Genomic DNA, 25,648 nt, shown 5'->3' on the forward strand with positions numbered 1-25,648 from the left:
ATCACAACATAGCACATGGCTAAATCAGACCAAAAGTCAATCTACTCTAACATTCTGTTCCCACAGAACATTAGGAAGGTGACAACCCAGAGATCTTTTCTGGGAGTCACTCTTTCTCAGCCCAACCTACTTCACAAGATTGTAGTTGTGGGGAAAACAGGTCTTCTACTACAGTTAGATGTAGCTGCATACCAAAGAAACATACTAAACATACTTATCTGAGGAACCGCCTTGCCCCGGCTATTTCAGCCCGCCCCACTCGATCCAGCAGAAGGGGCAGGTTGCAGACCCCACCGGTCAAGGAATTTCGATTGGTGGGGTCTAGGCAGAGGGCCTTTTCTGCTGCGGCTCCCACCCTATGGAACATCTTGCCTCCCGCGGTCTGGTGTGCCCCCTCCCTCATGGCCTTCAGAAAAGGGGTTAAATCCTGGCTCTGCCAGAAGGCCTGGGGGCCGGATGGGGTCTCGCATCTGTGGAGATGGCTGGTGGGGTGATGGGGTTGGTTCCCCCCCCCCCCCCAGCATCTTGAAGGTTTCAGGGCTAGAATTTATAGGGGGTTTTAAGGATATTTTAATGCATGTTTCTATTTTTAATTATTTATGGATTTTAGCCATTGTTGGAGGGATTGGTGCTTTTTCCTTTTTTGTTATTGTGATCCACCCAGAGTCACCCGTTGGGGAAATGGGCGGCATACAAGTTTAATAATAAATAAAATAATAAATAAATAAATAAATCCTAAAATACTGAATATTATGTGATGCAATGCGACCATCCTACTTGAGTTCCCCAGCAATTATGCTGCAGATGAAAGACAGCTGTTACTGCCTTATTCTTCAAAAATGCGTCAAATTAGCTTTGTACTAGGAATTGTTACTTTAAAAAGTAAATTTAAAATAGCACATCAGTAGATTCCATAATTTACTGATGTGCTATTTGAGAAGTATTCCTTTTGCTTGTGTTGAATTTCACATTGCTGAATGATCCCAAATGCTAACGTTATGAGATAAGACACCCTTTCTTTCCACAGCTCTGTGATTATCCCTCCCCTTATTTGCTTTCTAGGCTAAAATAAAAAAAATCTGGAAGACTGTATCCAGCCCCTTTTTCCATAAGGTTTCTCTTGACTTCCCAGATTAGATCAGTTGGGTGATCCTATCCAATTGGACTTTTTACTGGTGGTTGGTCAGTTACTTGGGACTCTTTGTGACCCAGCCGAACAAAGCTCTGGCTGGTGTCATCAGAGATAGCGTCCAGCCACCTTGTCTTCTGCAGCCTCATTTTGGATCGCCTGTAATTTTCCCAAGCATCAGGATGCTCTCAAGGACTCTTGCCTTTGCATCGTATGTCAAAATATCCACCTTTAGCTTTGTGAGTTGTGTTTCCACTGAGCAGTTTGGTTTTACTTCATTCAGTGCTGAATGATTTGTTCTTCTTGTGGTCCAAGGTATTCGAAATCGTTTCCTCCAGCACCACAATGTAAAGGCATCATTTTTTCTTTGTTCGGCCTTTTTGATGGTCTAGCTTTCGCAGCCATCTGCTCTAAGTGGGAAGACCATAGCCTTCATAATATGTACCTTTGTTCTAGTACAAGGCCTTTAATATTTTATCTAGACTTTCTCCCGAGTAGCAGCTGTCTCTCTATTTCATGAGCCTAGAAAAATAAATACATTCTGTTGTCTCCTCCTCCTCCTCTTCTGCGTTAGGTTTGAATCACCTATTAACACAATCCGATTTTTTTCAAAGAGCTGTGGCACTCTCTTCTTTTACCTTCAGTGAGAGATTCGTTAAGTCTTTCTTCCTTCCAGCCATCCAAGTGATATCTTCAGCCTCTCTGAAGTTGTTATAGTTCTCCCAGGAACTTTAATTCCAATGTATTTCTCCTAGTCCAACCTTTCTGATATTTTCTGCATATATTAAATAGATAGGATAACCTTGGTGCACCCCTTTTCCTTATTCTGAACCATTTCATTGCTCCATATTCCATTCTAACCATTGCTTCCTGGACATCATACAAATTCTTCAAAAGGCAGATGAGGTAGCCTGGTACATCCATGTCTTTAAGGACTATCCAGATGTCAGATATTAGCAACGTAATATTGGGTGTCTGGTCTAAATCCAGTTTGTATATCTGGCAGTTTTTGTTTCATGTATTGATGAAGTATGGATTGTCAAATCTTAAGCATTATCTTACCAGAGGGTGTCATAAATTCCAATAGGAGAGACTGTAGCTCAGGGTTGAACCGTGAAGTCCTTGGTGCTCTCTGAGTTTGGTTATTTGCTTGCAGACATTTCATGACCCAACTGGGTAACATCATCAGTGCTAGTGAGGGTGGGGTTCGCTCCCTGTTTATATGCAGTAGCTTTCTCTGCCAGTTTTGGTCGGGGTGTGGTTTTCTCCTTGGTAGTTCCTTGATTAGGGTATTGTTTTCTCCCTGATTGTTTGTCTCTAAGTGCCCTTTCTCTGTGAGATAAACCATAATTACATATCATTCAAAAGAGACAATGATTAATCAGTGCATGGCTATGTCTCCGCTCCCCCCTTTCTGTGAGGGTCTAAGCAGGATGGGTGCACTTTATAATATCTTTGCTGAGGCTTTTTAGTTTATAATTACTATGGATGCCTTTTTTTCATTTTTAACTCACTGTGTGGACATGTTATTGTTTCTACCTTACCGTGGATGTTTTATTGTTTATTATTATGGTGGGCTGTATGTCTTGTCACATAAATTGCCATTAGTCCACGCAGTGAGGGAAGTGTGCAAATATGTAATAAATAACTTTCTATTACATTGATAGAGCCAGTTTGGTGTTGTGGTTAAGACACCAGGCTAGAAAGCAGGAGACGGTGAGTTCTAGTCTTGCTTTAGGTATGGAAACCAACTGGGTGACCTTGGGCCAGTCACTTTCTCTCAGCCCTAGGAAGGAGGCAATGGCAAACCACTTCTGAAAAACCTTGCCAAGAAAACTGCAGAGACTTGTCCTGGCAATCGCTAGGAGTCAACATTGACTCAGAGACACCAAACAAAGAAATAAATACATTGATAATTTAACATCCAGGAGTGGGCTGCACACTCCTTAGTCTGGGTCATGTGATAAGGAGAAGGTCCCTCAGAATGTGCATTTTTCAAAATGCTTAATCTGCCTTCATAGAGAAATAGTAGTTACTGATAAAACAATTGCATCATGTGCACAAATGATGATTATTGTTCATGATAGGAACAGCGATTCTGCTTTTCAGAGCCACGCAAGGAAATTCCCGCTCCAAAGCAGAACACATTCTTAAACGGATAATGGAAAGAAAAAAGAAAATGAGGGCGGAAGGGAGGAAAGGTTATGTGGTCAAATTTTCGTCTGCCTCCATAACGCTTGATTACGACCGAGAATAAGAACGAAGGGGATTTACCTGATGAAGACTTCTATGCAGCTCAAAACCTTGCACGATCTTTATATACAAAGAAGGAGCTTGGTAACAAATTGCTTGCTCAACCACCCACTTTGTATTTGATTTGTATCAGCCAAATTGGAAAGCGGACAGCAAACACACGGATGGAGAATAAGAATCTGCACAGAGCAATACTCCCAGTGAAGGCGCCTAAGGATGTTAGGAGGCCATCAGGGTGGAACAGAACTAGTCAGGAACAGCAGGACAACTTTGTGTAGCTTCTAACCTTATTGCTTACATTCACAAACGTTGATTGCCTGTTTCTGTTTTCGTAATGACAAGTGAATCCCAGAACAGACTCCGGCTTTCCAACCCTGAGAACCTGGAAAATATTTGCCTTGAAAATCGTCATGATTTTGAACGTTTTCCCAAATGGCCCATCTTCTCTTGCCGGAATCGGATGACAAACAAAAGGGATTCTTGTTTTCTTTTGGTTAAAAAGAGAAGGCCATTTTTTAAGCCTGCCTCTGGAGACATGTACAATGGTTTGACAGACAGAAACTGATTCTGAGGTTGTAAAAAATGACAGCATGGGTCACAGTGGGGAGGAAGCTGGATCCAAAATATCTGAGAGCAGTTATCCATTTGGAAACATTAGAACTTCTGGTTTCATGCACACAGTGAAGCTACTTAGTAGATTTCATGTATAATACTACAAGATATCACTAAATGTGGTGTTTCAAGAAGCACTCAATAAAGACATCCACAGGATCTTGTACTTCAGCTTAAGAAAAAGAGACTGTGTGTCCCATATATACAATTATCCCCTTAGAAGCTGTTAATTAATCCAGATTAATTGACACTCTTTCACCCAACAGTTGCTTTGAATCCCAAAGAATGCTGTCTAAAATGTGTATATTTTCTGATGGAAAAAGACTGGTAGATCTATAACTAGAAAAATATGAGAAGGCAGTTGAGGCATGTTAATGAGTCTGAATTTAAGCAGTTCTGAAGGTATGCAAACAGATTCATAAAAGCTTTTGATTGATCACTGCATCATCTTCTTAGGTTTCTTGCATGATAATTTGCCCTAAATATCCCTTGTCTTCATAAATTGCTTTAAAAATATTTTTATGCAATTCAAAATTCTCACATCCAACCCATCAACTGAACTCAGTAATTCTTAGGTCATACCTGGGGAAGTATGATGCTCCTCTGAAGGTGCCCATTCTTGGGCTTTTCCTTCAACTAGACCATTGCCCCAGATGATAGTTCAAGAAATTACTGTGTGGTACACTATATTCGTATGAGGTATGAACAGCTTGCATTGGTAAACATCTGGTAAGAGAAATCTTAATCATTGAAGTACTCTGAGTAAGAGAAGCTAAATACCTCATGGGTGATCTCTTGAAACAGACTGTACCATACACTAAACACTTTCAATGGATATTCAGCTCTCCTCTCCTCCTCCCTCCCTCTCTCCCTGTCAGTGTCCGTCCGTCCTTCCCTCCCTCCCTCCCTCCCTCCCTGTCAGTCCGTCCTTCCTTCCTTCCTTCCTTCCTTCCTTCCTTCCTTCCTTCCTTCCTTCCTTCCTTCCCTCCCTCCTCTCCTTCCTTCCTTCCCTCCCTCCCTCCTCTCTCCTTCCTTCCTTCCTTCCCTCCCTCCCTCCCTCTTCTCTTCTTCCTTCCTTCCTTCCTTCCTTCCTCCCTCCCTGTCAGTGTCCTTCCTTCCTTCCTTCCTTCCTTCCTTCCTTCCTTCCTTCCTTCCTTCCTTCCCTCCCTCCCTCCCTCTCTCCTTCCTTCCTTCCTTCCTTCCTTCCTTCCTTCCTTCCTTCCTTCCTTCCCTCCCTCCCTCCCTCCCTCTCCTTCCTTCCTTCCCTCCCTCCCTCCCTCCCTCTTCTCTTCCTTCCTTCCTTCCTTCCTTCCTTCCTTCCTCCCTCCCTCCCTCCCTGTCAGTGTCCTTCCTTCCTTCCTTCCTTCCTTCCTTCCTTCCTTCCTTCCTTCCTTCCTTCCTTCCTTCCTTCCTTCCTTCCTTCCCTCCCTCCCTCCCTCTCTCCTTCCTTCCTTCCTTCCTTCCTTCCTTCCTTCCTTCCTTCCTTCCTTCCCTCCCTCCTCTCTCCTTCCTTCCTTCCTTCTTTCCTCCCTCCCTCCCTCCCTGTCAGTGTCCTTCCTTCCTTCCTTCCTTCCTTCCTTCCTTCCTTCCTTCCTTCCTTCCTTCCTTCCTTCCTTCCTTCCTTCCTTCCCTCCCTCCCTCCCTCCCTCCCTCTCTTCTTCCTTCCTTCCTTCCTTCCTTCCTTCCTTCCTTCCTTCCCTCCCTCCCTCCCTCCTCTCCTTCCTTCCTTCCTTCCTTCCTTCCTTCCTTCCTTCCTTCCTTCCCTCCCTCCCTCCCTCCCTCCTCTCTTCTTCCTTCCTTCCTTCCTTCCTTCCTTCCTTCCTTCCTTCCTTCCTTCCTTCCTTCCATCCTTCCTTCCTTCCTTCCCTCCCTCCCTCCCTCCCTCCCTCCTCTCTTCTTCCTTCCTTCCTTCCTTCCTTCCTTCCTTCCTTCCCTCCCTCCCTCCCTCCCTCCCTCCTCTCTCCTTCCTTCCTTCCTTCTTTCCTCCCTCCCTCCCTGTCAGTGTCCTTCCTTCCTTCCTTCCTTCCTTCCTTCCTTCCTTCCTTCCTTCCTTCCTTCCTTCCTTCCCTCCTTCCTTCCTTCCCTCCCTCCCTCCCTCCCTCCCTCCCTCCTCTCTTCTTCCTTCCTTCCTTCCTTCCTTCCTTCCTTCCTTCCTTCCTTCCTTCCTTCCTTCCCTCCCTCCCTCCCTCCTCTCTCCTTCCTTCCTTCCTTCCTTCCTTCCTTCCTTCCTTCCTTCCTTCCTTCCTTCCTTCCTTCCCTCCCTCCCTCCCTCCCTCCCTAAATACAAGGGCTGCAGTTTTGCCCAAGAAGATGGGAGGAAAGACCTCTTAACAAACAAATACTTGCATCTGGAGTGCACATACACACTGCTCCTGGAATACAGTTCCAGGGACACAGGCAAATGATAGGCATGAGTTGGCTTTAGGATTTCCTCCACAAGAGTAAGCAACTGCACAACTACAAAAAGGAAACAATTTAGCAGGCTCTTCCTAGAGCTTCCATAAATCTCTAGCCTCGAGAAAGGGCAGATTCACATAACGTGCCCCACTATGACAATGTCCATAATTGCTTCCTTAGCTCAAAGGATCTAGCCTTTTAGTGACTGAGGAACATTGTTTTAGTGTAGTTTATACAGAACGAACTCTTGAAAATTGCCCATGTTGTTAGTTGCATGAGAACACTAAGGGGAAGATCATCTTGCTGTAGGTTTCAGAGTAGTCGTCTGCATCTATTTTTTGAGATCGCTGTGTCTTGGGTCATTAGTTGGTCGTTGGCCAATAGGTGTCCCCCTTCTCGACCGTGTTAGCAACGATACAGTCTGGCAGCAGATGGGCATTGCACCAATAATAGAGAAAATGTGGGGAAAATGTGGGCCTGAGGTGGGGAGGGAATACCTCAAGCATGGGGATGGCTAGCCCCATAGAGGCCTTCTGTCTTCAGCCTCAGATTTTTCATCTTCTTGGACTCTCCTTCTCCTTTTTAGTAATGTTTTTAACTCATGTTTTATGTATTTATATATATTTATGTTTTTAATGTTTGCTGTGAGTCACCCAGAGTTCCCCCATTGGGGGGAGATGGGCGGTTGAAAAATTTAAGAAATAAATAAAATAAATTTTAAAAATGCCTATGGTGCTATAGCCACGTCCTTAGAGCAACACCCCACACCATTGCCTGCACCTCCTACCATTTTAACACCAACAGCAAATACCCGTGCAGAAGACCAAAGCAAAGGTAGAAGGACACAACTGACACGGGCATGAAGATCACCCAGTTGGACCCAGTTGCTGTGTCTGATCTCATGAAATGGTGTTCGCTGATCCAAAAAGCAGACCCTGCACCCATGGGAAAACACTAGGAAGAAGAGACTGTGTCTTGCATCAGATATTCTTTTTTTAGTACAAGTGATCCTACAGGATTCTTCCCTTCTGCAGCTGACAAGCCCTGTGTAAGATCTACAGGGTTACTAGGAAATGTTAATAATTCATATAAGATATATTGAAAGGCAGCAAAGTGAAAGCACAGAGTTTGCCTTACTGCACAAAAAATGCACATTATTATTTATGATATTTATAACAAGTCTACCCCCACACGGCAGGGTCGACTGCTAATTAATTACTTAATCTGCCCTGGCTCAGAGGTTCTCCTGACCGACTGAAAATGAAATGAATAAAAAGCAGAAATAATAATGAGAATAGGAATAGGGAAAAAAAGAAGAAGAAGAAAAGCAGAAGAAAAGCTAAGTAAGGTAATGTCCTATAAATACTCATAACAGCCTCGTCGAGATGAGCGGAGCATATAATCTCATGAATTTGAACCCAAAGGGAGACAATCAAAAACCAGAACTCTGTCTGGATTTCAACATGGCTATCACCACAAACTCTCCAGTTTGCTGAAAACTTGAAGGTGTTATGAAGAGCTTGTTTGAACACACAAGAGTAGCCTTCGAAAAAGAAGATAGATTCAGAGGAGATGAGATGACAATAGACATGAATTTCCTGACCCTCTTCTTTAATGGCACCCAGCTCTTCCATCCATGATGGAAGCCAAGTTCCAACAACCCCCGTTTCTCAACCACGTTACCAAGTGTGCAGGATCAGGCTTTGATGTTTGTTTAGCATTCTGGCAAGCTCTGCAAACTTTCGCAGACCACAAGGACGGTGTCAAAGCTCAGATCCATACAGTTAATTCAATAAGTCACAGATACCATTACTTCATAAGGCAGAGAGACTCCAAAGAGAATTATGGAAGGGGGAGGAAGGGGGGAAATGGAGACAGAAAACAGAGAGCGGGTGGAGGGGCTCAAGGAATGGGGGCACGTTACAACAGCGACAAGCAGAGGAACGAAAACATCCCATAAATCATGCAAAGCTGTTGAAATACCAGAACAAATGACCCCATATCTTGGCCATGGTATCCGAGCGATGGCTTAATGCACCCCGTTTCCCTAGCCAAAATAAAGCGCCTTCGATTTCAGTTCGGCCCACTCCTTCATGCTGGGGAGGCCCTGCCAAATTCGGCTTCGTCTGAAAGTCGTGCTGAGAATGCCAGAAGATCCAGCAGTTTGCACCAAGAGTGGTCGGGATTTGTAAACCTGCCTAACCGATAGGACATCCTGTTCCTATTAAGGTAAAATGGGATGGCAGGTGAGGTGACTTTGGAAAACATCACTGATGTTAGGCCCTTTCTTGTTGTCCCAGGTTCAAGCTCTTGGACGTTCCCTACTCTAGAAGCACAATCAGTTCTATCCCTTCATTTTTTTTCAAGCCGACTCTTAGACCAAGGCTAATCTGAGTCATCAGACGCAATAAACCTTTAGTGCAGCGCAGACCTCCTTCTCTTGAGGCTACTCTTTGGCTAAAGATGTTCTGCACTTCTTCAGAACCGGGTGTGCTTTATTTTATACGTGAGAAAATGTAAGCTTGGTTGATTTCCCTGGATCGTCCGCCCTAGCAATCTTGATGTCAGAGCCATACAAAAGCCTCAGGCATTAACTATTGTCTGCAGTGCCGTTTTTACAAGAGCTTCAAGGCTCGCGGTCTGATCCCTGAAGCAACTAACAAGGGATGAGCCAAAATATGAAGCTGTAACTCCACGGCTTTTCTCTCCAGCTCCTGCTCGATGGGTCTTCAGGAAAGGGTGTTGAGCGTGTCCAAAGATTAGTCCACTGGGGCAGGGTCGGGAAAAAAGCAAGTGTAATACTCTTAACTTAAAAATGCTTCTTTTCCTTCTTCTGTTGCATTCTAGGAAACCAAGCAGCTTTCTCTAAGTTCTTGCACCGTGCTACAGATTCTAAGGACATTTGCTCTGTTACCTTGGCAAGCAAGCAAGCAACACTTGTACATTCTGATCCCATGTTGTGAGCTGCTGAACCAGAATCAGGAGACAGCAGGTGTTCCATCAATCCAACGACTCTCCTCTGTCTTCCAGAGCTGTTCTGCAGCCCAGCCTCCACAAACTCTTGGATACATCATCTCTGTCCACCAAATTGTCTCTCAAATGGTGCAGAATGCAGGAGGATTCACCTGGTGTCTTACTTTCCATCTAACAGAGAGAGATAATATAATTCTTGCCTGCTCTTCATCTCTCTCTCTCTCTCTCTCTCTCTCTCTCTCATTCTCTTTCTCTTTCTCCCCTTGTTTTTGCCTGTCTTTTGTCCCATTTTTGGCACTTAACTGTCTTGATGACTTCTCATGTTTCATAAATGAACACCCAGCTACATATTTTGCTAGCTGAACCGAGTGGCGTGTGTGCTCCTCTGATCTGGATACAGGGATTGACTGGGAGCATGTCGGGTGCAAACGAAACTGGAAATTACCCACAGTAATTTTCCAACACAAACAGCCAGAGAGCCATAAAAAAATATGACTGATGAGAGCACAGTGGACAATTTGTGTCCCATAGCTCCAAGGCATTTGAAATCTTGGCCAAACCACTCTTTAGTCTGCATTATGTTTTGACACAATGGTACTAAATTCAACATGAAAAAAATAGAAGTAAAAATCAAGCCACAACTTGAAACATTTTAATTCAATTGTTTATGCCCAAACCTTCTAAATCAATGATAGAAATGTCAGCCCTGCAAGGCAGACTAGATCAAGAACCTGATCCTCTGTAGGCCTAAAACTATTTTCATTAGAATGACTATAGTAACAGAGTTTTTCAAATCTGAATGTACTTCTTCTCTTCCTTATCTTCATGAAAATTGGGGAGCGCCTGCCTTGAGTGTTTTCGTAAACCTCTCTCTTCATATGGGCTTAAGCCACGTTTATCTGTTTGTTGCCTTGGTAATGGATTTTCCCTCTCTCTGTCAAGGCCATTCTCTCTATCCTCTACAAGGATGGATGAGGTGGGTTTCCCTTCTAAGGGGATTTCTTACAATGGGGGAAGGCTAATGACAACAGCCCTGTTCTTAGTAGATCACAGGCTGACCTCTCTGATGATGCCACTTACTAGAGATCACTTCTTCATTTGAAGTCATGGAAAATGCATGGAGGAAGGCAATCTATATCATATCCCAGATTCAAGCAATAGATGGCTATTCCTTCCTATGCAGTGTAGGCATATGCATGGAAACTAACTATGTGTATTCAAAGAACCAAGGAAGGAAGGAAGGAAGGAAGGAAGGAAGGAAGGAAGGAAGGAAGGAAGGAAGGAAGGAAGGAAGGAAGGAAGGAAGGAAGGAAGGAAGGAAGGAAGGAAGGAAGGAAGGAAGGAAGGAAGGAAGGAAGATTTCAGAAGGCCACAGGAACCTGGTGTGCAAACTGTGTGCTGCACAAGGGTGCTGTATAAGGGGTGTATGTGTGTGTGGGGGGGGGGGTTTCCAGTTGCAAGAAAAAGAAAATAGAGGAGATACAATATCAACAACACAGACTCGCTGAATTCATGCTCAGAACCTATATCCACAACCTAGCAAGCCTTTAACATAACTTTTGCTATGTAATTATATCTAATAAATTTTGAATATTAATAAAAATGTTTTTGAGGGCACAAAGTGGAATTCTGCCCAAGGGCACCCTGTATGCCAACAGCAGTCCTGATTACAGGACTTACTGACTTACATCAGTAAAGATACTGATAGTACTAACATACTAATAGAACATCAACATTTATAATTTCAATAGGCCTGAACATTTCACTCCTTCAAAAATAGCTTCAAAAGGTGACCACATGGCTTGAAAGTCCTCTTTTCTGCCCCTTTTTGGGGAAATATAATCTTCATTCAAAAATTAACAGGCCAAACGTATCAGCCATCAGTTGCTACAAGTCAGGTACAGATCTGCCCTTCAAATATTTGTCATATAGTAATTATTTTAGGCATCCCCTGTGCATGAAAAATCCAGAATTCCTGATGTCTTGATAGATTCCAAATGCTGGGGATGTAGCCAAAGAGAATATATGCATTCTTATCCAGCAGTGATTGATCTAAAGGCATGTTAACAATTTTGTGGATTTAAGCCAAAATGTGGCAATAATAGGACAAAAACAGACCCTGTCAGTAAATGTTCCAATTTCTAAATTGCTTCTGCAGGAACAAGGCGACTGCATCCAATCCTTATTAAACATTCTCAGAGATGTTTAACACACACAAATCAGAATTTTCTACTGCACTAACCTCATTTTAAGCTCAGAAGAAATTAATTGCACATTCTTTTGAGCTGACCTTCCACTTGTTCCCCAAAATAGATCATTGAGGCTCACTATTCCAAAATTCATGTAAATAGCTAATGACAATTTTATAAACTTTGCTCAGCAAGCGATCAGGTTAGAAGCCTCAACAGATTCTGCAAAGTCTAAGAATTGTGGAACTTCAGAGGCAACATAGCATCAGAACCAAATTCCCCGAGCAGAGGCATAAGTTGAATAAACTACCCCAAACAATTCGTACATAAATTCCATTTTAAGTTCTGCAACAGCTTTAGTAACAGCTGCATCAGAACTAAGGAGGTCCAAAGTAATAATGGTGAATGTCCCAATTTACAAAAAACAGAATCATCATGCATTTTAAAACTGGGTTTAATCCCATAACACAAGCTTTTCATAAATAGAAAGATCAAAGTTAGATCTGATGTCATTTTTTTACATCGCCCTTTTGTCATTGAGGTCCAGGTAGTGAAACTCTTTTCTGAAGAAATAAGGACCCCAGTACTTGCTAAGTATTACAGGTAATGCAGTTTTTACTGGGGCCATATATTAACTTTCCAGTTAAATTCAAAGAGGGGAAAAATTCTGACATGTCTTATTCCAGCAAATATTTAAAGTTAAAATGAACACCCAGGGATAAACCTGAAGAAATGAATGTTTAAATCCACCTTTCCCAAGTAGTAACTGCTTGATATGGTCAGTAGACTAAATCAATAAAGTTGAAAGTAGTAACTGGAATTTATATATTTAAAACCTTGAAAGATGCCTTTTAATTCATGATTTTGCTTGCAGCAGTATGAAAGAATAAAAATAGGAAAACTCTTAAAATATAAGTCAACATCAGACTTACATTCACCTTGCTGTTATTTATCTTACACCAAACAATAACAGGATACTAGGCCATCTATCTATATCTTGGTTAATTTGTGGCAAAATTGGGAGTAAATTCAAATTTACCAGTTGAGAAAGCTTACTAGGAATACGAATAGCAAGATAAATAAGGGAGTCAGAACGCAACCAAAAATCATGCATGTCAAAATTATTACCCAAACTCAAGAACATTACATCTGATTTTCTCCAGTTCATAGAGTAACCACGCAGGGTAACCCAACATATAAATCAACAAAATTAGATTTGGAACAGACATTTTTACCTTATCTATGAAGTTGATATATCATCCATATACACCACAATTTTCTATTCTGCCTTCCTCAATGTTATTCCTTTAATGTTTCCAGAATTTCTAACAGTACAAGCAAGATGTTTGAAAGACAAATTAAAAAGAAATAGAGAAAAAGGGTATCCTGGATGTGCATCAGTGTTAGGTAAAATTAGACATGTCAGTCCAGGCCATGCAAGTTTGGGGGAAACCATAATAGATCAGAACTTGTTTCAAAAACTTCCAAGAAATTACATCAAAAGCTTTATCTGTAGCCAAAGAAATAATAACTGTTTCTACCTTGTTTGAGTTAAAGCAATTACATCAACTGAATATCTAGTATTGTTAGAACCATGACATTCCCTTTATAAAAAATATCGTCATCATCGTCATCGTCATCATCACAAAATACAAAGACCTGCAAATAGAAGCAGAACAACTGTGGCAAAAGAAAGCAAAGATAGTACCAAGAGTAATAGGCGTCTTGCATGCAATCCCAAAACATCTGGAGCACCCCTTGAATACCACTGGCCTTGACAAAATCACCATCGGTCCATTGCAAAAGGCAGCTTGACTTGGACAGCTTCCATCCTGCAACAATCCCTTTGACCCCATCAAACAACAACACCTGCCTACCCCAGGTCCTTTGGAAGGATTCAATAGGTGGATAAAAATGCCAAATCCAGTCTAAAAATCTGGCTGACTGTGCGACCAACAATAATAATAATAATGCCAAATCCAGTCTAAACATCTGACTATGAGACCAACAATAACACCAACAACCTGAGCTGGGTGCACACTAATTGGAAAGACAAATTACAATCTATGGGCCATGTTCCTGGTGAAAAATCTAAGAAATAGGTCTATAATTGGATTAGATAATAAGATCCATACCTTGTTTAGGAAGACCTAGAATCACTGAAATGAAAGGGTAGGAGTCTATTTGAAGAAGCTCTGACATCTACCTCCAATAAAATATGAGATAAGGATATACTTCTGTAGGAAGTAAATGGAAAATTTCCTGGGTCAAGAATCTTCCCAACTTTCATAGATTTAATTATAGTCACAATTCTGCAAGAGAAAGAGGTCCCATGGCATCTCCTTACTTCCATGGCAGAAAGAACATCATACTCCATGAGAACTGAATCTCACATTGAGATTCTCCTAAGAGGTCCCCTTTTTGGTACTCCTACATAGATGGTGAGGCTGCCCATGACCAAGGAAAGTGATGATGATGATAATTTTGTGGTTTCTATTCTTCTATTTATTGATGGATTATGATGTTTTCATAGGTAGAATGCTTGATGTTTTTATTATACAATTTTACCAGCATGTTTACATTGGGAAGCCATGTCAGGTTTTCCATTTGCCTGGTAGGTGAAAAAATAAATACCTAAACACGATTATGTAAATACAACAGATTGTCCCTTTGTTCACAGGACAGTCTATTGTATTTAAACCTGTTTATATCTAGACAATTGGGGAAGAAGAAGTATTTACACGTTAAGCCTCACCTTATAGGACAATTATGTTAATAATAACAAACATGCTGATGTGGGTTTGAAAAATGTTGGAATGACAGAAGCATGAGATAATTACTACTACTACTACTACTACTACTACTACTACTATTCTTCTTCTTCTTCTTCTTCTTCTTCTTCTTCTTCTTCTTCTTCTTCTTCTTCTTCTTCTTCTTCTTCTTCTTCTTCTTCTTCTTCTTCTTCTTCTTCTTCTCACATACACAAAGACAAAATCGTACAAGTGTGGAGCGGTGCTAGAAACAAATTCAACCACTAAACTCATTCTGTAACTCAGGGCAGTTACCATTTCTCAGTCTAATTTACCATACAGGATGGTTACATGGATAAAAAGCTCTAAGCTGCTTTGAGTTCCTTGGAGGAAGAACAGAGGAAGATGTAGTGAATAAAACGAATAACTATCATTACATAGGTCTGAGTACAATGTACCCAATTATAGCACAAGACTATCTAGATCACCATTGCTCATCTATAAAACGACCAACCCCATTATTGTTGTAAGAGAAGAATTTTGAGAGGAACCATTTTTCAAAAAATAGGCAGCGACTAAATGTTCTCCAGAGCAGGAGGAGACATTTGGTCCAGCACAAATGGTAGGAGAACTTGAAAGGCATGAACATCAATACCTACGCTCTTCACAAACTGTGATTGACAACTCATATTTAAAAATGGACACAGCACACCTTTTTTTTTTTTTTTTAAAGTACTCACAAAATGCATTTTAGCACAGAAAGACCAACTGAAGAGTCTACCCATGAGGAAAAATGAACAGAAGACTGAATGCTTGGGCAGCCTTTTTCTGCCAAGTCCATAAACAGCCTTGCTGAACCAAATTTGTGGCTGATGGTAAAACGAGAAATCCAGCAGAAACTAAATTGGCAGAATGTCCCATCCCTACAGTTTCCATAGAACTTCTCTGATTGCAATAATCTAATCCAAATATCCTTCCCAATAATGCCCACTGGGTCTGGAAAATATGCAGAGAGGAAAGAATGTCGGAAGAGGTAGGTGAGGAACCACTTTTGGGTAACAACCTGGTACACATTGGAGAACACGCAGACAAAATAGAAAATTCTCCCCAGTCTATCTTGCCCTACATCTGTCTAGCAACCAGCCTGAATGCTTAGTCTCTGGAAATTTGCCAATGGTTGCCTTCAAGAAGGTTTAGAGATCCAATGGTCTAAGATGGTACAGTCCATTCAGAGGTCTCTAACAGTAGGAACTTTGTAGCACAGCCTTTTGAAAAACAACAAACCTAAGAAAGGGCTAATAATGAAGTGCTTATTTTAGTAAATATCATATGAATGAATTAAGTCTTTCCTCAGTATGTCAAGTCTCTCCTGCCACTTTTCCCAATTTTTTTTTTTTTTTACAAGAGGAATTCAACAGACTGGTGCATAATTAGGGCTAAAGTGAAGAGTCAGAAAAACTTGTTTCCCTCACTTTAAGATTACTTAAATGTGTGCTATGCCAGCTAAATAAATCAGACACTGTATCAGAAGGGACAAGTATCCTTTAATGATGCATTTTAACTAGGCACTGGGCTGGAAATACCACGGGGTTGAGACACTGGCCAGCTTGGAGGGGGAAGTATATGTTCTATTTTGCAGTTTCAGAAAAGTTTATTTGTTTAGTTATCTAATTTATAAAGCTGCCCCTCTATCTGACAAAACTCTGGGCAGCAAACATACCATATAAAATATCAGCAATAAAACACACAACAAAAAACTGGGTTGAGGCCTGCTCATTAAAAGCCACAAAACACCTATGGCATGCATCCATGCCGAAGCTCCCAACCTAACAGCCTGGTACCCTGACATACAGGACCCACTTCCTAGGCCCCATCAGGTGACGCTGCATCACCGATGATACATGGAGCATGCCCGCTCTGCCAGATCTGATGGTCCCTGGGCAGAAACCATCAAGTAGAGGTGGTTCTGCAAGTAACCTGGGACCCTGCCACATAGGGCTTGAAGGTGACCATCAACACCTTGGATTGTACAAGGAAGCCTACTGGGAACCAATGCAGTTCACAGAGCAGTGGTGTTATATGGGTGTATCATGGTACACCCAATACTGCACACATTGCCACATTCTGAACCAGATGAAGCTTCCAGATGCTTTTCAAGGTCTATCCTACATAGAGTACATTGCAATCATTCAAACAGGAGGTGACTAAGGCATGAGTGACTGTGAGATGTGCTTCCTGATCTAGGAATGGGCAAAACTGGTACACAAGATGCATTTGTGCAAAGGTCCTTCTAGCCATAGCTGCCACCTGCTCCTCTAGCAAGAGCCATGAGTCCAAGAGGACCCCCAGATTACATACCAGCACTCCCTGGGGGAGTGTAACCCCATTCAGAATGAACAATGGAAAATCACTAGTTATGCGTGGCCCTAAAACCCACAGCTACTCAGTCTTGTCAGGGTTGAATCAAATCCACTTCTTTCCCATCTTGACCCTCACAGCCTCCAGGCACAGGGAAAGCACTTGGACAGCATCACTTGGATGGCCACGGGTAGAGATATACAACTGAGTGTCATCAGTATATTGATGAAACTTCACCCCATGCTGACAGATAACCTCACCCAGTGACTTTGTGCAGATGTTAAATCAGAGTGGGGAGAGTCGAGCCCTGTGGCACCCCACACAGCAGAAAGCTAGGGCTGGATTGTAATGGCCTTGGGAGGCAGGAGGCAGAGCCAGACTGGACAACTGTCATATAAAAGATATCTCTGTCCACAGAAGGACAGGAGGTGTGGGAAGCATTTCAGAAGGGACCCTTTCTAGTTTTTGGAGCATAAAAGGAAAGGAGGGGAGAAATCCTTTCAGTCTTGCAAGATCCTGTTAATGCAACCTTACAATAAAGATAGAGTTAGTACTCATAGTTGTGCTTCTTGTCTGGACTACCTCAAAGGGCTAACATGGACTTCTCCCTACTACCAACATTGACTGGAACTAGCCATGGAGAAAGGAAGAGAACCACTGAAGAACCGTGTCTCCCACTCCCAACCCTCTCAGCTGGCCGAGAAGGATACCGCAATGGATGGGATTGAAAGCTGCTGAGAGATCAAAAATGGCCAGGATGAATACACTACCCCCATCTCGAGCCCACCAGAGATCACCCACAGAGTTTTGCTCTGTTTCTGAGATTCCATGAAAGATGTTGACTTAGCATATGCAAAGCATGACCATTTTGAATATAACAAGTGGGAATGTTGGAAATGGGATGGAATAGACCTTATTTAGGTCCTTCTCCAGCGTCTTAGATGAACAGACACATCCAGGGCAATCCTCTTCCTTGGAGAATGCAGAAAGCTTATTTGCTCCGTTCTTCCCAGCTTTCATAAAGAATTGTCCCAGATTTGCTTTAGATTTGCTTTTTTATACCAGTTGAGATAAAGATGTTCTATTTAGTAAGTCTCCCATTTGTTTCTTTGGCTTTATTGTGATAATTTATCTCTGTTTGGTAACGTAGTTTGCACCGAACTTTTGCAAATTGAAGAGTGCTGAATAAATCTTTTGAAAGAGGGAAAGCATTAGTAGTCGCAACAGCGTTAAAATAAATAAACTGAACCGGTGTCTGAAAAGAGAGTATAATGTCAGTATACCGAGTGATATAAACAAAGTCTAAATCACCCTACAGTCTCATTAAATAATCTCAGACACGGATTAAAAAAAGAGACTGTACGGATTTCCAAAGTGAAATTGTCAGAGGAAAGATATGCAATTATGCAGCATAGCCTGCTAAAAATAAGTAGTTTACTGCTCAAGGGCTCTTACCAACAGTTCTTAGATCCCACAGACAGATCGTTAATATCCAACATAAGACTTTTTTCTCATCTTTTGAGAAAATGAACAGCGGGGTTGGGCAATCCATGACTTCTGGACTCCGTGGCTTGTAAAATATGATTTGAAAACTCAAGATTTGCAGGATTACGGCTTGCTCTGAGCATTCATAAAAATAAAGTGGGAATTGTCCAGAATGCTAGAAATTAGGGATGTGAAACCTGTTTTGTTTTGAACCATTTCAAGCAAAGCTGAGCAAAGCTTTCTCTCTGGAGTGTGAAACTGCTGTTCTAAGGGCAAAACCAGTTTTTTCCTGCATTTTGGAAGTGTTCTGAATTGGAGCAGAAAGCTCAGCACTCAAACAGAGATATTTTGAACTCCAAATACCGCCAGGATGCTCAAAATAACCCACTTCGTACTCAGTGCAGCAATTTCCCACTTGAAGGGGAAAGTTTCACAAATATTTGGTGTACCAAATTATTCAAAACAAAACACTTTGTCTACCCCTAGGAGAAACAGACTGCAGATGTTGGATCAAGGGTTTACAGGTCCCCCCCCCCCCAGGAAACACAAGGGAGACAGAGGGAAAATGGCTTTTGTGCTGCTAATTGTCATTCCAAGGAGCATGTTTTGTTTTTTAATTTGGGGGGAGCACAGACTGCCTCCAAATTCAGTCTGAAGGTCGACTGAATTGCAGAAGGTAGACTGAACTGCAGGATTCTTCTGCTTTATTCTGCCGCATGGATAAACACAACTCAGCATTTTAATACGAGGAGCAAAAGCGCCATGCGTAAGTTGTTGGACGCTGAACATCTAGAAGTGTGATGGAATGGACTTATGAAGGCCATGCTCAGGGAGACAAGCGTGTTCTTAGCCCCCAGCAGGAGCATGGGAAGTTCAAGAAGATGAGGCTGGCACCTCCCTAAGGAATTCACGGTGTTGTGGCTGGCTGGCTTGGGAACTAGGGTTCAGCTTGGTGAGATTTCTGTCTTGAGGTTGGAGCTAATAATTTGGGGGGAGCACAGACTGCCTCTAAATTCAGTCTGAAGGTTGACTGAATTGCAGAAGGTAGACTGAACTGCAGGATTCTTCTGCTTTATTCTGCCGCGTGGATAAACACAACTCAGCATTTTAATATGAGGAGCAAAAGTGCCATGCGTAAGTTGTTGGACGCTGAACATCTAGAAGTATGATGGAATGGACTTATGAAGGCCAGGGTCAGGGAGATAAGCATGTTCTTAGCCCCCAACAGGAGCGTGGGAAGTTCAAGAAGATGAGGCTGGCACCTCCCTAAGGAATTCACGGTGTTGTGGCTGGCTGGCTTGGGAACTGAGGTTCAGCCTGGAGAGATTTCTGTCTTGAGGTGGAAGCTAATAAACACAACAGAACTGTATCTCCACTGTCTCGGGGAGTTCTTTGGGCTGAACCTGACAAGAAGCATTCATACAATGGCTGATACCCAGAAATCCTTTCCTTTATAGTCATCTTTCGCTATGGAAAAGTTTGAGTTGTTCACCCACCCCAGTTGTGTCTGCCTGTCCAGTAAAATTCGACAAGGTTGTGTGGCCTGGGTCCCATCTATTAAACAATGTCACCTTACAAAAGGTGTGTCTTCTCACTTGTGGCACCTGGACTTAAGAACTGCATTCATTCCTCGGAAAAAAGTCATGGAGCTTTGTTTTTATACATGATAACTGCAGTAAGACTATTATATGCACAAAGATGGAAAGATTCAGCACTACCCACCATGGAGGATTGGATGGTGAAGATGACGGAACTTGCAGAGATGGCTAAACTGACTTCTTTGATCAGAGAAAAGACATTATCTAAGTTTAACGCTGACCGGAAACCCTTTATAGACTTCTTGCGTGAAACAGAAAAAAAAAAATGAAATTATGACATATGGTTTTGATGATTAGAAAAAAACAGATTACATTAAAAAATGTAAGTCATGTGGTAACCATAGAGCAAGAGGTTAATTTACATTTATATCTATAACTGTCATAAAGAAAATCGGAAGCTACATTTTTATATTTTCTCCTTCTCTGCACTTTTGACTTTGTCTTTCTTCTTCTTTCTTTTCCTCTCTTTTTTCATTTCTAATATTAGTTCTTGTTAGTTTTTATCTTTCTTTTTAAAATTTTTAATAAAGATATATATATATAATCTGTTCCGAGGTCCATGGGACTCCAACCTTGCTCTCCTTTATGAGAGCTTTAAAGACCCGGCTGTTCCCGCAGGCACTGGGTCAGGATGTGGAGTGAACCCACGACTGAAGTTACTCAGTTTGTTTCATTGTTGTGTTCCCCCACCACCACCATGGCTGTATTGCTATTACTTTTTTTTAATGGACCAAACTGTTTCTTTTTAACCTTTTGTAAGCCACCTAGATCCATTTGCGCATGGGGAAATTGAAATGACAAATGAGTGAATACATGAATAAATAAATGGGTTAAGGAAACATTTGGGCTGGCATGGCATCTGTTTTATGCAAGCGGCCTTCTTCGCTTTCCTCCAACATGAACAAAAGGACTTTCTCTTGATGTGAACATGGCCACCTCTACTTCGTCTACATTGTACAGCTTTTACTTTGGAATGGTTTTCAGCAGTTATTTTATTTTTACCGTGGATGTTTTAACTTCTATCTTTTCTATATAAGCTGGCAAGAGTCTTTTTTGATTGTGGTGGCATAAAATATGTTAAATAAATAAATAAGGCGTGAATTCATAGACCGACGCAGCAACTTGGAAGAAGCTTGCAAGACTTCCAAAGATGATTCCCCCCTCCCATTCGTCTTTGAATTCCCAGATAATGTTTACACATTATATAGATTTGCCATCTGGCTAGTTTTCAAACTACTGTCTTTTCCCTTTCTCATATGACTATCACAATGTGCTGTTCTAATTTAGTATGTACATTATAACAAATTAATCCATTTAAGGGTGCAATTGTCTGTGTTCTTCTCCCTGTCAAAGATGTGTTGCTATGAAGCATCGCTCTCTCCCTTCTTAATGAAATTCCCGGCTCATTTACAGAATTAGCATTTGATTAAATGGCACTGATCCTATAGTCACTTATATACCATCTAAGTACTTTCCCCCCCCCCGCCTCCTCAAACGTCCTTAATGGATTTGACCATCTTTCTATGTTACAAAAAAATCAAGCTAAATATAGTAATAAATGTGTAGCTGTTGCCAAAACCAGTAGACACATATTTAACTTTCCTCCTGTAATCTCTGGTAGAACTTATACACGTCTAAATGTCATAACATTCCATGTTTCTTTGTCTCTTGCCAATGATATAGGCAGGATTGAGGAAATTAAGGACTTGGCTAAGGGCTGTTCGGTTTTTATTTTTTTAGGTATTGTGCAAAATGAGAGGGAATATGAATGTAAGACTGCAATTTTTAAGGGTAACGGTGCATGGAATATCTTCTAGTTTAGTAAAAAATGCCGCAATAGAGAATTTCACATATCTTTGTCTACTTCACTGCCAATATTTTGCCTTAAAGGACCTTTTTTGCTCCAGTCTTAATGGCCTCTTTGATGTCTTACTCTACTACTCTCAAACTTGTATTGGTTTCAGACCATTGGATCAAAGGTTCTGACCCCTATCTTGGACTTCTTCCCCTTCCTAGATCTGATCAAACTCCACCTTGGCTGGGGTCTTGGGAAAAATCCAGTGTTAATGAGGGATAATGATCATAAATTCACTTCCACTTTGAGCTGTGTCTCCTCTACATAAATTTTAACTCATAACTGTCACAACTGGGTATTCTAACTTACCGCTTTCATATTTGGGTATGGAATTAAAGTTACAAATCTGTTATCTCAGCTTGCTGCAGTTTGCAATTCCATAGAGAAACACAATGCTTTAAAATGTATACACTGTCAAGAGGTGTGGCTGAAATGCACAAGAGTTCCTCGTTCCTTTGTATAGGGTTCTCCCATGACAATAACCATACAAAAGCAGCTTCTGAATCTTGATTGCACGAAGACCGTTTTTGGTCCACAACCAGCTGCTTTATTTGACAGCCTGGACTGAATCTTAAGACAGCAAATGCCTCCTCTGAACAATTTGTCACAAGCAGAAATTGCAATTTGGCATGCCATCACAAACCTTTTTAGTTTGGACAAAGCAGAGGTGTGCCAAGCTGGAGCTTGTGCGTGTGATGAATGATTCAGAAGATCCACATGCTAGCAGCATGATGAAGCGACAACCGAAAAGAAAGATCAAGCTTTTGGCTCCCCTACTCCTGAGAATCAGCTCTTCTTTTGTATGTTTCTGATTAAGGTTCAGGAGTGGGACCAACAACTCCTGGTTCAGTGGCTTGCCTCAGGGAGAGAGCACAGAGTTCCCCACCCTCTGGGAAAACATATGAAGGGCAGATATGCATCTACTCACTAACAATCAGTTCTGGCACATGCAGAAAGATATGCATCTCCCCTTTACCTATTAGGTGACCCTCAAAAGGATCAGTGGTATAAAAATGGCAAGGAAGCAAACTGTTTTGAAAAGGCTCACCTGAGCTTCTGGCCTTAAACTCCCTAGGAGCATGCCTTAGCTGAGATCCTGCTGACCCTCAGAATGCAAGCAAGAATGTTAAGAGAGAGAGAATCAAAAGATGGAATTTGATGGAGTTACACCCAACGGTGTTCCATCAGAGAAGAAGTCCCAACCTTGTTTACTTATTTCTCTCTTCCAAGAGAATGTTTTGTTCTCGGATGTTTCTTTGCAAGAGCCTTGCTCTTTGGAAGAGCCTTGCAAAGAAAACGGTACCCACTGCAATTTCAAGATGCGACAGGTGGGATATGTGCTTCTTCTCCTTGCGCCCCCTCCCCTGCGTCTCTTACCATTCAGTGCTCAGAGACCTGGGACGGAAGGCAGGCAGATCAGCCAAGCCATCCTCAGCTTTCCTCCTCTTCTCCTGCTTCTGTTTAACTGATAACCGGTGTGTGAACTTAGATAGACTGCTCTCAGACCTGGGGAGGGGGGAAAGGAAAGGAGTTAACTTCATCGCAGCATCATAATCACCAGAAGGAATGGCAAGGCCCAGAGGCCAAGGTAGAAAAGGGCTTGGATCTGATCTTCAGGCAAAAGGAAGAAGGTAGAATGGTGTTAGAGAAGCCAACCGCCATCGCTTGCAGGGACAGGCTCTTTCTATAACAATAAATTGGGAACAACAGATTAACAGAGGGTTGCTAGACCCACTTTCATCAAAAGGGATTAGAACATGCCAAGCTTTTCACCTGCACTGGAATTGTCCTCTTTGTCTAAGCAAAACGGGGACCACATGAATGCTATATTAAATAGTTTCTTGTAATGCGATCTGGAGAAGACATCCTAAAAGGTGACTTAAATCTGTATTCATGACCGAGAAAGGTTAAAACAAAACTAGAGAAGTGATATTTTTTTGGGATTCATTAATCTTGCAAAAAAAATATATATATAATAACCTAGCAAAAAGCAGCGTTGAGCACGAAATCAGTGCCAAAGATTCTTTAAGAGAGACAGGAAAAGAGAGTGGGATTTTGTTTTGGGTTTTTTCTTTGCTTTGAACACAAGGAATCATAAAACGGCATTTAAGAATGGGTATAAAATTCAGGCCAGCCACTAGCTGTTTACCCTGCTACTTTCTGACAAGTGAACCCTTGAATTTGCAGCTCAGCCCCTTCCCACCATAAGTACGTTTGGGCTCTTCAACCTGGGCTATTGTTATGTCCCAACAGATCAAAATGTTACCTGCCAATTCATTGGTGCTCTTTAACAATATGGCCAGGGAAAATGGTTAATCAAGCCATGATCCTCAAGACCGTCTTTTGTTTAAAATGAACAGTACCATTTCTAAGGTAGCATATTTTTGAGTTCAGAATGGTGGTGGAAGAGATAGAGAACTCGTCGAAGTGATTGGAAATGTTATCTGGGTGACTTGAGGCATTTGTTCAGGAGTCTGATGGCCACCTCCAAGAATAACACTCATTTATCATGGAATAAACTGATAAAGACTGAGCCTGCAATTTGATGAAAGGGCCAATGACTTTGTTATTCTAGCTTGCTTTTGTTAGGCAGTCCCTGTGGAACAAGACATTCACTGGAATTCTTGCAATGTCATCTTATGTTTATTTGCTTTTGAAACCAAGCTTCTCTTTCTCAACATTGCACAGAAAACCCTGTGTGTGATTTAAACCTTTGACATACCAGTACACAGATATTCTGAACACCACAGCATCTCTGCATCCAGCTTGTAATGCACGGAAAGGTTCTGAGATGTGGTCTGTAGAAAATTATCCACACTGTGCATATTTCTTCATTGAAACTGCCTGAAATATAGGTTATCTATCTGCCAAGAAGAGTGAGGATTCAGAAGTAATATTGAAGCCAGGCAAAGGTGTGTGAGAAGGAGGAGAGACCAAGATTAAGACAGTGGTTTTGAATTGTGTTCTAAAAAATTCTAGAGCTCCTCAAGAAAATTCTAGAGCACGTCAGAGAAAATAAATAATGAAAGATCACATCATGGCTTCCTTGAAAACAGTTTGCCTTTTTCTATAAGGCATAATTTGGAAGTCCGTTTGTGAACCTACTCAAGTGTAGCTCTTTGGAGGTTCACCATGGCTGAAGAATACCTCGTATGATCTCCTCTTCAGCAACCTCTGCATACTGCAGGTATTTCCAACAAGATGGAAAATAATTCCTGAAGGCTGAAACCTTGAAAAACCCAGATGGAAGGATCATGGTGTCTTGAAGAACCTGGGTATTATGAACTTGGGTGGTGCCACAAGTATTCACATTGCTGTTAGGAGGAGTGGGAGCCGTTGTTATAGTCATGGTGGGTTCTAGAGAGGGGATCTTGGAACAAGAATATACATTTCTGCTTGGACTGTGTAGTAGAAAGAATTACATGATGAAATAATGGGTCTTACAGTGATCTAATTTCTAGTGGTCTGCAGCTCTTTAGGGCATCAAATTTTAACCTTGTTGTGGTTACTGCCTAGTTTCCCTAGTGATGCCTAGTGATGGAGAGAAATGTGTTTGGTTCACATCTTCATATAAATGCACTTACAAATGCCCTAATTACACTTCCTTTTTTGAACTAATATGCAAAGAGGAACAAAGCTATCCTTCCCTGTGACACTTCTCTGAATTTTGCGATGAAAATGTATACGAATTATGTATAAAAATAATACATGAGGGGAAGGGGCACACAAAAAACACCAAGAATGCAAATATTGATGGACCTTAAAAGATACGTTACATGATGAAACATGGCTTGCAAAAATGATATAACATGGACTGACTACAGCCAGGTCATTTGAGTTGGACGGATGATGATTTTCTACTGCTGTTTTTACCAAGTATTACCAAGTTTTATCCTCTGAAGCTGAAGGAGAAATTGGATGGAACGAGCTTGGGAAAATGGAGAGACCAGAGGACCCCCCCCCCAAAGGAAGCACTTGCTAGATATGCTGTTTTTGTTTGAGTCAACTGGTCCTGCTTCTATCCTGGACCAGTTGCTTGTCCTCCTGTT

At 41.7% G+C, this 25,648-nt stretch overlaps 1 protein-coding gene across 5 annotated transcripts in view; it reads right to left on the bottom strand.

Moving 5' to 3' along the window:
• The window catches only part of LOC103059330 (ankyrin repeat and fibronectin type-III domain-containing protein 1-like), a 316,418-nt gene that overhangs the window by 54,268 nt on the left and 236,502 nt on the right, over window positions 1-25,648 (bottom strand). For 4 of the 5 annotated variants that reach the window (XM_088148165.1, XM_088148163.1, XM_088148162.1 and 1 more), the window contains exon 5: window positions 22,977-23,105. The exons of the other annotated variant lie outside the window; for it this stretch is intronic. In XM_088148165.1, the coding sequence (XP_088004291.1) occupies window positions 22,977-23,105 (129 nt within the window). The remainder of the gene's footprint in view (window positions 1-22,976; window positions 23,106-25,648) is intronic. 5 annotated transcript variants of the gene reach the window in all.

The sequence above is a fragment of the Python bivittatus genome, unplaced genomic scaffold (assembly GCF_059951505.1).
Source record: "Python bivittatus isolate LINGU-HERP-01145 unplaced genomic scaffold, Pbiv_v1 ctg000560_np1212, whole genome shotgun sequence".
Taxonomy (NCBI): Eukaryota; Metazoa; Chordata; class Lepidosauria; order Squamata; family Pythonidae; genus Python; species Python bivittatus.